Raw genomic sequence first — 16,103 nt, forward strand, 5'->3', positions numbered from 1 at the left:
TATATATATATATATATATATATATATACATATATATACATATATTATATTTTGTCTTAATAGAATAGAATAGAATAAATTATAATTCCAACATTTCCAAAATGATTTTATTAGGCTATTAGAATGTTTCATTAGAATGTCTAATGACGGCTATGCTTCCTATAACACCTCTATCTATCTTTTGTTTGTTCTATTGTACTAGCTATTGTAATATACTATAATATAAATCAATATAAATCCTTTCAATAATACTTCCTTGTATTCAAATTTTAACTGCAGTTTTACAATAACCTAAATTCAAATTGTGAAACTGAATGGAACTGGTGTTCTTAATTCATTTCTGTATTGAATGGTGGATTGTGTAGAAGTTGGAACAGTTCAGTCCCATTCTACCTCTCCTTTGCATCACAAACCCATCTATGAAATGGCAAAAGTGCAAAGAAAAAGCAGGCCACTTTAAAAACCACCATGATCATGGTTTTAGTTTATCTGTGGGGGTCATCCTCTCGGGGGAATGCAACTTATTAATGAAATGCACTGACGCAGAGCATGTGTAAATGTACTGATATTCCAGCCCTTGCACATTTTACTGTAAACAATTTAACAATGTTAAATTACATCCATTACAAACCCATGCAGGATTATCGTTGACGGAGGCACGCATGGGCCAAATGAGGCCTGCTATAGGGACCACGCCATTACTAAATATAGCACAGTGATTGGAAACAAGAGCTCTTGTGTGCCAGAAAACCGTGAAAGTGTTTAGTTTAGTGCGTAAGCCCAACAGCTCGGATCAATATGTGGTACTCAGGAATTGTGTTGCAGGGGCATCTCTTTAATTTGATATTTGTACTTACTGAAGGCACGGGAAGCCCACGGCGTCCCCCCTCAACAGCTGGGACAGATTTAGACCAGCCGTTGGCCTCATTCCACCTATTGATCTCAGGGTATGGAGTTACAAACCTGCTTTCAGGTGTGCATAACACACTCAAAGATGAAAAAGAACTTCATCATCATCTTCTTTTCTTTCTTGTTCCTTCTCCATCACTCCAAATTAAAGATGTGCACTGCATGATTTGAGCTGTTCATCAGCAATATTCTTCCAAGTGAGAGAAAAAACATGAAGTGCTGGTGGCAATCAGTCTCAGGAGGTTGGGAAGAGGGGCATATATTTTGGGGCTGACAAATGATAGAGGCTAGAGCTACGAGGCTGTGTTTTCACTCGAATGCTTTTTTGATAGAGAGCGTAAGAAGCGAGCTCTCCCACGGCCATGTAAATGTCAATCTGCATAAGCTAATCACTGGAACTCTGCTGAGGACTTCATTGCGGAGGGCCATTTTGTTAGACTTGTCTTCGTGGCTGCAATGGAGTGCAAGGGCTCCATGTGAGATTAGACAAGTACCATGGTCTTGATTGCACCAGCCATAGAGAGATCCGGGTAATCATGCTATCCATTCTCATTTCCTAAAACAACGCGACAGGTCACAAATGTGATGCAAGGTAATTCAGAACTACAGTGAATGAAGTTGGGAAATGATTGAGCATAAACTTATTTCCCCTCAAGTAGCAATTACCAAGTGAGTTCATCAACAGCTGTTTTATTTATTATCAATACAATACATGGTGGAGAGCGTCAGATTGCAATTTAAAGGTGCAGTATGTTTTTATGCAACTAGAAGGTTGTCTAAGTCACTGTGAACAATGTTCTCATTTCTAAACTGACATTTGCTTATTGTTTTTAATCCTTTTTTTCAGTCGAACAGCTTTGTGGTTAAGCTCCTGGAATGTCTCTGGGTTGGCAGTTGGCACTATTTTACCAGCCTCAAATTAGTCGACTATTACAGTGTACTGGGGAAAATAGCACAGATGTTACAGACAATAGCAAAACAGTTTAGATAATTAAGATAAATTAAAGGGTTAGTTCACCCAAAAATAAAAATTCTGTCATTAATTACTCATCCTCATGTCCAAACCCGAAAGACCTTTGTTCATCTTCGGAACACAAATTTCAAAAATATTTTGCTAAAAATAAATATACAAAAAATGAACAAAAATATTTTGATTTGAACACTACGTAGGAACTTAATATGAACCCTCCATAGACAGCAACGTAACTACCATGTTCAAGGCCCAGAAAAGTAGTAAGGACATTGATAAAATAGTCCATGTGACATCAGTGGTTCAACCTTAATTTTATGAAGCTACGAGAATACTTTTTGTGCGCTAAAAACAAAACAAAAAAACAACAAAATAATGACTTTATTCAACAATTTCTTCTCTTCCGTGTCAGTCTTCTACATGCATTCACGAGAGTACCACGACACGTGCCTTGACAGTGGTAGTTCCGTTGCTGTCTATGCAGGGTCAGAAAGCTCTCGGATTTCATCAAAAATATCTTAATTTGTGTTTTGAAAATGAATGAACGTCTTACCGGTTTGAAACGACATGAGGGAGAGTAATCAATGACAGAATTTTCATTTTTGGGTGAACTAAGACTTTACGAAATACAAGAAGATGCAAAGTATTATCAATGTGAAGACTAAATCGAATAAATGACTTTGGACACAGCTGTTTTTCTATGCTTTCAGCATTTTCGTGCCAGGGCCCGGGCCACGACTGACCTTTGCCTTGGCAGAGCACACTGGATAGGATCTGTGCCTGAGGATGGGATATAATTGACATGGTCCACTGCTTGAGGGTTTGCTAGTTGGACTGGTATACCATGACAGGCAGAGATCATTTGGGTTAAAAATATAAACAGTCTGTTCAGCCTGCAAGGGACGTGTCTGACATTAAAATGTATGTGACATCAAAATTCATGAGGTCAGTTTATGAATGTAGATCATTGTCATCATACAAAATCTTTAATGGAATTCACATTTTGTCATTGATGGTGAGTGATTTTGTGTTCGCTGTAGCACTGGCCACACAGCGTGACGGTGAACTATGATTGAATGTAGTCTGGATGCTGGAGATTCTGGAGGGTACAGGAAATGTATTGCTTTTTTTGCATAGTACACCGTTCATAAATTACACAAATAATATATATCTGGAACCTATGTAAATACTGAAATTATACATATGCAATAATTGTGAAATATTATTACAAATCTTATAAATGTTTTCTATTTTAATGTATTTCAAAATGTAATTTGTACATGTGATGCAAAGCTGAATTTTCAGCAGCCATTACTTCAGTCTTCAGTGTCACATGATACTTCAGAAATCATTCTAATATGCTGACTTGGTGTTGTGGAAGCTGTGATGCATTTTTCAGGATTCTTTGATGAATACAAAGTTCAAAATAGCAGCATTCATTCTAAATTGTAACATTATGATGTCTTTACTGTCACGTTTGACCAAATGCATCCTTGCTGAATAAAAGTATTAATTTCTTTCCAAAAAAAAAAAAACCTTATAGAACAGTGGTATATTGCAGATTAACAGATACAAATATAATAGATATTACTGTAAAATATTGTAACTAGTAAATGGTAGACTAATGTATAAAAGGTGTTACTAAAAAAATATTGTATTAACACAGGGTGCAAATACCATTTGTCTCACTTTATGACTTTGAGTAAATAGCCTCTGCCTTAATTATTTTAGATAAAGTTTATTCAAACATTTTCCCATTGGATTGTAAGAGATTTTCTTTTTATCTGTTACCACTCAATTTGTTCCACTAATAATGTACTGGTTCCTCACTGGCGGCAAGAATCCACTTTACTCTGTTTGCTGACAAACAGCCCCCTGCCACCAAAGGAATTATCTGCCATGCTCAACTGCTCTCTGTATAAGGAGCTATTTCAATAGATGCACTCACATCATCCAATTTAATAGGATGTCGGCAGAGTAATGCAAACTGGTTGTGACACTAAAACATTACCTTTTAAATTGATTGTAAGATTATAATTGTTTTCAGCTTCTTTTTTGTAGCCCTCTAGCATTGCCTGGAAATGTTTATGACATAAATGCTTGTCATAAATGCTGACATAGCAAAGTATTGGGTAACTAAGCAATTATAATAGTAGATATGTTCAAGTCTAGACCACTGGGTCATGTAATTTTAAATGAAGATGTTAGTTTTAATTAATATTAGTATTAGATAATTTAGGAGGAATGCATACTTAATTTATTTAATAATGCAAATATAGATTGCAAAAAAACTGTCCTATATATGTATTATATTATAATATAAAAAAAATTGTGATTGATAGGGGCCATAAGAGGCTATATATATATATATATATATATATACACACACACACACAGAGGCGGACAGTAACGTCTCAGGTTACGTATGTAACCCTAGTTCCTCGAGGGAACGAGACGCTGCGTCGGAAACGCTAGGGGAACGCCCTTCAGCGTGACAGGCTCTGAACCTCGTGTGTAATCAGACCAATAGATGGGCGAGACGTCACGGCGGGTGACGTAATGACCAGGAAGCTATAAAAGCACCATGTCCAAGGCACATAGGCATCGCCGCGTGACCTTGAACATGTGAAGCAGGTTTCCCCTCGGGGAGAATCCCTTGGTCTTGAGCCACCACTGTAGGGGCCTCATGTACAACAGGCCAATAGGTATCACATTGGACGCAGCTGCCATCAGACCCAGGTGACTGACAGTGGCGCTCGCGGGAGACAGCTGCGCCCTGTAACTCCGGCAGGGTTAGCAGATCGATCCCCTGAGGGCAGTGAGGCGAGACGGACACCGTGTAATGCGGTGTAACCCGCTGCACCCCAGAGGGGACTGCCCTCATAAGTCCTGGCTCCGGCGCGGAGGTGGTGGCTTAATACGCAAAAACCGGTCATCCAATTTGCTTTTCTGCGGTTCAGCCATCTTCTTGGCGGGCCATTCGATATTCAGTTTGGCCACGGCACGAGTTACCACCTCCAAAAGCTCCTCATACTGGGGCGACTGAGGGGGCGATTCCTCATCGACGCCCACCACGCTCCGCCTCGGCGGAAGCGGGACCCGCACTGCGGGGAACGCTTGCGAAGGCACCCCCCATTCCCTCCGCCCCCCTACTCAGATGGTGTTTCTTTTCATGTGCTTTAGACATAATTCTTTCTTTTATTTCTCTTTCTACGGGACAGACAACACCAAATAAGACTCACAACTGACACACACACAGAGCACTTGCTGAATGACAAAAAGCTGACGCTGGTCTCACCGCACGTGCTTTTATAGCTTCCTGGTCATTACGTCACCCGCCGTGATGTCTCGCCCATCTATTGGTCTGATTACACATGAGGTTCAGAGCTCGTCACGCTGAAGGGCGTTCCCCTAGCGTTTCCAGCGCAGCTCGAGTTCCTGAAGAGGAACTAAGTACATTTACTTGAGTATTGTACTTAAGTACACTTTTTGAGTATCTGTACTTTACTTGAGTATTATTTTTTCTGGGAACTTATGACTTTAACTTCACTACATTTGAAAGATATATATATATATATATATATAGAGAGAGAGAGAGAGAGAGAGAAAGAGAGAGAGAGAAAGAGATAGAGAGAGATTTATGGTGGTGTGTACTTGTAATATAATGCGCTGGAAGTATGTGCTTCAGGAAGAAGTGAGTTTGGCTGGAAAAACAAGCTGTTTCAGCAGAAGGAATTCCATAGAGAAAGTCCTCACACACTACACAGCCACTACCTGAGAGAGCCATCTGTGTCTCGACCAGTCGAGCCCCATGACAGTAGAGCCAGACTGTGTGGTTAGGGGTCAGTCAGCCCTCTCAGACAAACACAATCACCCTCACACGTTGTATCCCTGAACACCTGGTGGAAATGTGCATGTAGGCCAATGTCTCGTGTCGGTGTTTGTAATACAACCAACCGCTCTTGTTCTCTCTCATATAGGTGTGCAGTCAGTCAGTGATCTGTTTGTCGAAGATTACAAGTGATTGTTGCAAACACCGCTAGCTGCCTGTGCTAGGACTTCAAGTATTTGAGGAACATGAGTGATTTAAGAGGATCAGCTCATCAGAGGTGACCAAAAGATGAGCTGTTTTATCAGACCAAAATAGAAACACGTGCTGCTGTTTGCAGAGCTCTAAATCATGTCGGCCATGCTGACAACAGTCCTCATATATTTTTTTGTTTGTTTATGAAGATTTTTTCAGAGGGATTTATGTGGATTGTTCTATTTTTATTGTTAACCCAACTTGTGATTAATTCTCTCAGATTAAGGCATTACAAATGGCCTTTTTGTCCTTGAAAAACAAGCAGAATGAATTTAAAAACAACATTTGGACCAATTATTTTATGAACAGTTTACACAAAAATTCTTTATGGTTGTATTTTATTCTACACACCACACAAATAATAGCATGGAAGACTCGACTTCCAGTTGATTTCTCTAGAGTTTGATGGTAGCTCTAGAGTTCTCTAGAGTTTCAAGGTAATGGCATAAAACTCACAGAATATTGGACAAAAGCATAAAGAAATATAGGATAAAGTTATCTTTTGATTACACTCGAATAATTTATTGATACTTTTGAGTATTTAATTAAATACGAATGTACTTACACTACCAAAAATGTTGAAGTCAGTATGTTTTTTAATAGAAATTCTAATAATATTTTATACATCACTATTTTACTGTATTTTTGACCAAATAAATGTGAATTTAAGAGACTTCCTTCAAAAACCTTAAAATCTTAATGACTTCAGACTCATGAATGATCAAATCATTTCTGAACATGTCATAATGCATCATGGAATTGGCTTTTCTATAAAGGATACATGCATTGCGTCAGAAATTGGCGATCCCGGTGAGTTTTTGAGTTTTTGAATTTTGCGTCAGGAGGGTGCATATGATGCCTAAAATGCTGCATCCGTAGGCAGTTCACTGGGTTTTGGAAGAGCGCTTCGGTTTCAACATTTTAGCCTAATGTGGTGTGCCATGTATCAAATGTTATTTTTCTGTTTTGCAATCTCGTCAATCCACTACATCATACACCTATGCCATAAAGTCTCTCCTATCCCTATCTATGTCCTTCCTGTTTGCATTATCTTCCATTTTGCATGAAGAAGTCTGTAAAGGAAGGATAGGATGTTGCCCTTTGACCTTTTCTACTGCATGCAGCATGATCTCCTCTGTTTCTGAGTGGGGAATTCATCATGCCAGCACCACTTGACCTCAGCACATGTGAGCTTGTGTGGAACAGATGGGACCAGGCAAGGGTTTGGGTCACAGCTGTGCTGGAGGCACTGCCCCCTGCTGATGTATCATTGAGTCTCTTTAAAAAGCCCTCTACTGAGGTAAACCCCAAACTGCCTGCCAGTGTTATTGTTGATTTCTGTACTGTGCCCCCTGTAATGGCAGTGCAACAATGTTTTGGTTGGCATATTAGGGTTAATATGCATATTTATAGAGGTCTGATTCCTTGTTCCCTTCTCTATTTAACGGGAAGTGCCATGAAGTGCCAGCTTACAGCGCATATACTAAAACACTGTGTCCAAAAAGCTGTTTCATGCTCTTCAGGATGCCAAAAGTCTGAATGAGCCTTTCTGACATAATTTTTTTGCACCTCAATTTGACTAATTTGACTTTGACTTGGTGGAACAAAACCGGTTTTGCATTCAGACACACACAAATGTGTTAAATGGAGCTGAAGGTATTATATATATATATATCTTTATACTGTATAACAGAAAGCAGCTTTTCCATACAATGAAATTGAATGGTGACCATGGCAGATTATTTTCAGTGAATAACTTAAATTTTAGTTCAGTTCTTCACACAAAGCTATGGCTTCAGAAGACTTGAAATTTATGGTGTTTTTTTTTTTGTTCCTTTTTGAAGCTTGGCAGCCTTTGGTCCCAATCCAGTTCTACTGTATGGAAGAGAGCAGCTTAACATCTGCTGAGCATCTCCTTTTGTGCCCCAAGAAAGAATGAAAGTCAAACAGGGTTAGAAAGACATGTGGGTGAGTGAGTGTGATGATGTTTCATCATTTCTGGGTGCACTATCCCTTTAATGTCTCCTGTGTTACAAAATGTGCCTTTTAAGCTGCTATGCACTAGCCTTAGCAACAAAGGTTTAAGTATCTGGAATCTAGTCAGGGTTTTGATTCAATTACAGCTGAAGACTGTGTGATGAATAAAATTCACATCTCTACTATAAATCTTCAAACATCAAAAAGAAGAAATCCGACTAAATCCACACCCTCAGTTATGCTGGTCTCACTTCATGCAATTAAGCTCACCTTCTTCTACAGCAATTATCTTGATTTATCAAGATTCTCTCAGATGCTGTTGCTTCCGCCAAATGTTATGTAATGGAGTTTTGAGACAATTTTGTGTCACATAAAGCCTTAAACATTAATTTGAAAAATCAGAGCAGTCTCTGTTTGTTTTTCCCTCTGATCTCTGTGGACTAATTTCCAGAATGGTTTGGTTCAGCTAATTAGCAATAGTAGAGAGAGAGAGAGAAATGGAGGGAGAAAGAGAGGGAGAGAGAGAGGGAGAGAGAGAGAGAGAGAGAGAGAGTGAGCGTGCAAAAAGAGTGGATAGATGAAGATAAGATGTCCATAATTGATAGATATAAGATGTCCATAATTGTTCATTGGAAAGTGCAGTAATTGCATGTTGAAATTACTTTCTCTTTGTTTTTAGGATGGGTTGCTATAGATATATTAGAAACTAAAGAAAGAAGAATTCTAGGGTTTATTATTTTTCTGCACCTCTACTTTTGTCTCTCAGTTGTAAACTGACTGGGCAAAAATTTCCAAGCTAACACCCAGAACAAAAGATAAATGTGTATATTGGTGGCCATTTTATGGAGAGCTCTTGCTAAATGTACATTCCAAAATAAAATAAAACATAGAATAAACAAAATCAAACAAAACATGAAACAAGCAAGCAAAATAAAAAACATGAAACAAAAAAACTAAACAAAACAAAAACACACAAGACAAAACAAAGCAAAACAAAGTGGGGGGTTGGGGGTCATGTTCGCCCAGTTACTATGGCTGCTACACCCCTGCTAGCATTGGTACCACTTCAAAGAGATTAGATGTGGGTCCATATTTGTCTGTCCAAATTTTCCAGTGCCAAAGCACATCCTGCCTTCCCTGATGACTAGCCTCATATAACGCCTATAGCTGATGAGTCCACCATGGACCCTGATGAAGGCAGAGGGATTGTATCTATAGGCTGCACTTAGAGATGGATGAGGCGCCATGCAGGGACGGTGGTAACTACCCTACTTCTCACAATGAGTTTGGATTTGAAGCTCAAAGGAATTGTTCCTAACCGACCTGCTCATTTCACTATAGTTCCTCATCCCAAGCTTCTACTGAGATTCTTTTTAATTATGGGATAGGATGCGCAAATTTCCTATTCCCTCAATGGTGACCTCGTTTGGCTCCAGTTCATTCTGCATACCATCATATTTAAATTCATGATCATTAAAGAATAACACTGTAATCTGATGCTATCTTTGAATCCTCAGAAAAAAAAAAACACATGTACACAACATTGCACTCCGGGTTCATGCTTTTCCAATATTTGCAAAGCTTTCGCTGCACACTGAGTACATCAGAAGCAGCTTCTTAATGATGAAAGTCTTTCACTGGCCTTGCAACTTTCCCTCCACCCATAAAATTTTAACATTTCTAATTTATTATATATTAATTACCCTCTATTTATGCATTACGTAACAGGTTACGCGAACATCTCTCATGTAAGACCCTCATCATTTATTTACTGCCTTTACAGAAGTGACAGAGTCAGACAGACCATCACACACCATAATGAGATAAAGATTTGACAAAATCTGCTCACATATTCTCCGGGGTAAAGTGAATGCTATCACTTATTCCGCCTGCTCCGGTCTGATTTTCCCGACTCTCTTTTGCCTCTAAGTATCTCCCGCTGATTGTTTTCCCTGCCGGCCTTGAGTTTTGTCCTCTCAGATAAGTGTCCATGAGAGACGTGACACATTCAGCCTAATCAGCTCTAACAGGTAAAGGACAAAATAGTCCCTTGCCTGTTTGTTTTTTCAGGAATTTAGGTTTAAGAGTTATGCCGGAGATGCAAAAATCAAATCAAACGGCAGCAGCGAGATCCTCCTCATCGGTGATGTAAAAATACCCCCTGTCAAGAAGCACACCTTGAGTGAGACAGATGGTCTATTGATTTTATTTGAAAGGCTGCCACATGTACCTCTCTATTACACTGTCCTTCTCCCAGACTTTATCAACAGGATTTGAGTATTATTGTGACGGATACTGAGAGACATATGCACTCTCAACAGCTAGACAAACTGATTGTGTAAGCTAAAATACTGCATTAAAGCATTATGGTGGTCATAACACACAAGGTGTCACAACCAAAGTGACTTACACTGCACTCAAGCTATACATTTTTTAGCAGTATGCATGTTCAGTGGGAACTGAACCATGACCTTGGCATTGTATGAACCATGCTGAACCAGCTGAGCTATGTAAACATGTTTCATTAACATTGATGTCTGAGTCTTTGTGTAATAAACCAGCTTGCCTGACACTCTACTTTAGTAAAATGCAGTGTACAAAGCAATGAATGAATGATGTTTTTCATTGCAAATGAATCAAAAGTTGATACTAACAGATCAGCCATAATCTTTCTTTTAAAGGAACAGATTACCCAAACATGCAGATTTGCTCATCCTCATGTCATTCCAAACTCATATACATTCATTTCTTCTGTGCAATACATGAGGATATATTTTGAAAACTGTTTTAGCTGTTTGTCTTTTTAGAGCTTCAGAATTTTGGAGCCCACTGACTTCCACAGTAGACAAAAAGGGAGCGTGAAAATACTCCATACAACTCAACTGCTATATTGCAAGTCTTCTAAAGTCACACAGTCTTTTTTTTATAATAAACAGAGATATTTCAAAATCAAACCAAAACATTGATCAAAGCACACATATACAAATTTAATTAAATATGGTGACACAAACATGATTGTTCCAGAGATAAAGGATGTTTGGAACGACATCAGGGTGAGTAAATGATTACAGACAGGTTTGGTTCCCATTGACTTCTATTGGATTTTTTGTCCATGCAACGAGTTAAAAGGAACCACAACTGTTTGGTTACCAACATTCTTCGTAATACAGTATCTTTGTTTACGCTCCACAAAAGAGAGAAATGCATACAATATTGAAATGACATGGGGGTGAGTAAATGATGACAGAATTTTCATTTTTGAAGATGACAGAAATTTCATCTCTTTCGAAAGTAAACACTTTCAAGATCCATTAGCGACTGAACCTGCCATCTTTTAATTTCGTAAAAGCCTAAACCTCAGAGAAATGTTTGAGTAGAGCTGAAATTTGCATGAATTGATGTTTGGCTACAATATACAAAAAAATCTCTTGATTTTTTTTTTTTTTTACAATTAACTAAGAGCTGTTCTATTTCTTTAAAGTGTGCTGTTTCTAGCAGGGCGCTATTATAATTTGCTTGTAATTTCATCACGTGTTTAGCAGCACTGCTTGTAACACCATTTATCTAACCTTCATTAGCCCACGAAGGATTAATCTATGCTTATTACATTAATATTCACAGGATAGAGACTCTCTAAATCTATCTGTCTTTTTCTTTCTCAGGCGTTTCTATTGGGAAAGGCCCTGAAAGGTCATATTGAGACCCTCTCACATAAATCAACAGCTGTCACAATTGTAGGGTCTCTGTGAGCCCCCCTCGCCTCAGCGTGCTGCAGTCTGGGCCTGCATATTTCACACTCGCAGAGGTGTCACACAAGCATGTCTCAATCTCTTTTTCTGAGCCCGAGATGAACTGCTGTTCACCTCCTTGGCAAAAGCACTATCACTGTCAAAGCCAGGGATGCAACATGAAAAAGCCAACAGACCACATGCCTGTCAGCCTATCAAAGCCACATGGTAGGAAAACATCTGACAGGACTGTATCTGCACACCTGTGGGAAATCAGAGAGACTCTATTCACAAGGCTAAGCTACACCAAGGGATTATACACAACACAGCAGCTCTATGAGATACCCATTAGGCAGGCAATTTAGAAAATGGGAGGATAACATTGCATTTATATATAATTTTATATTTGAAAAAAGGCTGATAGAGCACAGTAAATGCTATACAGAGGCTCTATTGAGGGTAATGGCCAACTGTTAGCCAGCAGTACAAATTACTTTAAGTGAAGTATTGTACCTCACCTTGCCTTTCTTTTATAGTTATAAATGGAAATATAATTTTTTTTTTTAAATACAGCATAACACCTATTTTTCAGAAAACCAGAATAGCCTTGCACTGAGCCATGAATGGAAGTATGGTATTGCTTGTATACAGTTTATACAATCCATCCCTTTTTTAAAAGTTCTATAAACAATCCAAGAATGAGTAACTTACATTTTACACACAGTTTGGCCAATTATAGTCTAATTTTGCTCCACTAGCAAAATATGTACAAATAAAGCCAAAGCAGGACGTGTACTGACAGTCTGGAACATTGCAAACACTGAAGTGTCTCAGTGCCTCCTATAAATAATAATACATATAATTAAACTGATTTATTAGTTAATTTCAGGGTTGTATGGTTGTATACTGCCATTTATGAAAGCATTAAATTGATTTACAGAAATAAGAACTGAGATACGCTAATAGAATATTGAACTGTGACACCAATGATTCTTAATTGGATTCTGTAACAGGGGTTTCATCCTGTAGGGAATCGGACACTAAATAAGCTTTTCTGAAAATGAGATTAAAAAAAAGACATGTCAGGTTTTGGATCAAAAATGGCAAGTAAAGCCTGAACTGAGCAAAGAGGTATAGATACATTCCATTAAATCCTGAATATGCAGAAGATGCTTCTGCTAATTAAAGTAATATAAAAGTAAAAAGGCACGGGAGTTTTTGGCCAGCGTCCCATAAGGTGCTTTGTCTTGGCCAGACAGCGTGGTGCATTTCAGTGATAGCCGGAGTGAGATAGACACATTACACACGCAGATAGCTGCACTTGGACTCTTTGTGATGCCCATGTTTGATAGAGAACGCAACACACTGCGTTGCAAATTAATCTCAAACAGCCGTACGGCTGTAAAGGGCAGGAATCACCCAAGCAACTGGAGTTATTTATAGTAATTATAACACGTGTTGTTACATCTGAGGTGTGAGCTGATATATTTGGTTTAAATGGGTCAAATGACCTTTAAAATAACTACTTTGATATTTATCTGCAGGTACTATCAATGCACAGATTGTCACAGATAATCTGTCATATGTCATATAAGATAGAACAAACCCTCTGCGTTTTTGTGAAGGAAGAGTATTGAGTATTAGACTCCTTTTTGATTCTTAATTTATTGTTTTTTACATATATTATCAAATCGTATTGTGTTGTTGAAGATGAAACGACAGAACTTACACGCTACCCCTAAAAGGAATTTGGTCTATGAAAATGATCAGAGTGAAATATTGATTTCCAATGCCCCCTAGTGTGGTAAAATGCTGATGTTTAATACAGCAAAGCTACTCACAAACTTTGAAATCCAAGTTTTCTTTTTTAACAGCAAAAACCAGCAAAGCATATTCTGTTAATGGAGGTGTGATCATTTTGAACAACTCTGACTTCCTTGTATACTTAAGTATCAATGTATTATTGCTTAGAAATTTGATTTGAACTCTTCGCGGTAATGCAATTATGTATATTTATACATAATGTGCAAATGCGAACTGTTTGCCTGCAATATAAATTGCAGCACTTGTGCAGAAAAGCAATACTCATCTTTTCACCAACGATGGAGCGAAACAGTAAACAGCATATACTCTGTGATGGCTTCAAGGGAGAATGAGCCGTCACTGTCAAGATAAGTGTGTCTGTTTAGGGGGGAGGAGCTGCAAAGAGCCCAGTGAAGGACAGATAAAACATCTGCTTTGCACAGACAGAACATTTCCTCTTAAATTACCTCCCTACCTGACAGAGAAAATGTGATATCTTACTCTCCCTAACTCCCCAAAGCCTGAAATAAAAGCCTCTAACATGATGAGAACAGTTATGAATAGGACCATATGATACTCTTATCAAGTGTCCGATTACCTTTGTGCTGAAAACACATCAATTTTCTGTCTCCTGGAACATTAATAACACAACGGAACAATTATACTCGTACAATGTTGCATATGGTACATCATTTTACATAGATGTGTATGCAGATAGGTGCAAGGATAAGTAGGTGTCTAAGTATGAAACTGTGGTCAGTCTAAAGAATGATGGTAAATATAACGAATATAGTGAAGTCAATCACTATCTAAGTGGTATGAAGGTAACTGAAGCCACATCTGTCGTAGACAAAGGGTATTAAAAAGCTACTCTGGTTTCCTAAGAAGCTGCAAAAGAAGTCATAAAATATTCAGCTGGTAAATTACTTGGAAGTTTTAAGACTTGGTAAACAAAGCTCTGCCTGCTTTAATTTAGCAGTTACGTAATTAAGAGATCTTCATAAAATAGTAACAATCAAATCCTATTGTTGCTGTAGTAAGAATAGAGGTTCAAAAGAGCCCCGTGTGTCTCGTTTTGCACACAATGTGATTTATGGATTGCTTCTACAAGTTCAACTCTGTAGGCCTGTTTTTTATTCCCCATGGTGATACAAAAAAAATGTTGGGTAAATTACTATTGGTGATACTACAACAAAGTGCGCAACTGAGTGATTTTTTAGCAGTAAGTCTGCAGCACGACAAGCAATGTTTATATCCCAGTGTTTTGTAACTGGAAACTTGCTTTTCTTTCTTTTTCGCAGACAGCTTATTTTACCTTTTAATTTGTCCAACTGGCATCTGCATCATTTAAGATAAATGAACAGCACTGGTTTAACATTTCTTTGGTTTGCTTAATGACTCATGCATAAACTGGCATTTTCTTAAATATAGCATATCTCACCATTTCAGAGCCTATCTGCCATTTATATATCTTATATCATGGAATAAAATTAATGAACACAACAAACATCAACAGCAAGCAATAATCTAATCCCAACTTAATCCCAGTTTAACTCATAAAGCTCTGGCATATGCACTGATCACTTAAGAATTGCACCTAACATGCTTCCAGTGCAATCCAGTGATTTCAGTGCAACTAAAACAATTCAAATAACAGCCATCATAAATGTAAAGAAAAGTATTGTACGTTTTATGTGAGCAGAGTCTTACCTGCAAATGCCCCTGGTACATATTTAGTGGAGAAGGTCCCAGACTATGGATTGCAGTTAGATGAAAGCAAGAAATATGATGACTCTTCTAATGTTCATGCGTGCGAGAGTGTTCTAAAAAGTACTGAAAGAACTGCTCTTGAAATTGAGTCCAGTTAGGGAAGCCGACACACCGGGGCTGTCTCGTGAACCAAGTGCTGAATTTACGCGCACGCGATAGCTTTCGTCACCGACGCACTTAATAAGGCGAGGATGCTTGAGCGCAGCTGCTTCCGAGCTTCACGCGCGCCGGCGAGTCTCTTCACTAAATTGCTGAGGAGCGCGATAGATGCGCTGAACGCTCGAGGATCGTGCCTACGTCATAATCTCAGCCCCGGTGTGGCTCTGTGGGTTTTATCGTAGTTGGTCTGTTTCTTCAGCAATTCCTCCCTCCTTTATCAGACACACACTCTCTCTCTCCTTGTCGACTGTTCGTCCCCTCCTCTTCCCAGCCCAACGGATTTAGGCGGAGCCGGTTCCGTCATTCACAGATGCTCAGTCCAGGTGTTCTCATCGTTTTAATGTTGTTCAGCTAGCAACTAACTTATTAAATCAAGTGAATATAATGTCTCGGTCCTCCTCTTCGTGTGTTGTTCTTCTTAGCTTCGGAGCACGGAGGCGCCACTTGAATTTGTTTTGTTACATAATACAGTATTCAGTTGCCAGAGGTGTGATTAGGTGTGAACATAGCAGCAGAATGAACAACATGCAAAATAAAAATATATTGTAACATTTTTTTTTTCTAAAGGTAAGAGGTATTTTTGACTTCACTAAGGAAAAAGCATGTAAATTATAGGCTATGAAATTATATCAAATTATTGATATCACAAAATAAATTGCACATAATAAAATGCACATAATATGGAACAATTGATCATTTCAAA

The 16,103-nt window shown here is 38.5% G+C and overlaps 1 protein-coding gene across 1 annotated transcript in view; it reads right to left on the minus strand.

Annotated features, from left to right (window-relative positions):
* Window positions 1-15,716, minus strand: part of pex5la (peroxisomal biogenesis factor 5-like a) — an 83,281-nt gene extending 67,565 nt beyond the window's left edge. Inside the window, exon 1 of the mRNA XM_016447810.1 lies at window positions 15,182-15,716. Coding sequence (XP_016303296.1) covers window positions 15,182-15,202 — 21 coding nt within the window. The 5' untranslated portion in view covers window positions 15,203-15,716. The remainder of the gene's footprint in view (window positions 1-15,181) is intronic.
* Window positions 15,717-16,103: the final 387 nt, after the last annotated feature.

This window comes from Sinocyclocheilus anshuiensis, unplaced genomic scaffold (genome assembly GCF_001515605.1).
Source record: "Sinocyclocheilus anshuiensis isolate Anshui unplaced genomic scaffold, SAMN03320099.WGS_v1.1 scaffold311, whole genome shotgun sequence".
Taxonomy (NCBI): domain Eukaryota; kingdom Metazoa; phylum Chordata; class Actinopteri; order Cypriniformes; family Cyprinidae; genus Sinocyclocheilus; species Sinocyclocheilus anshuiensis.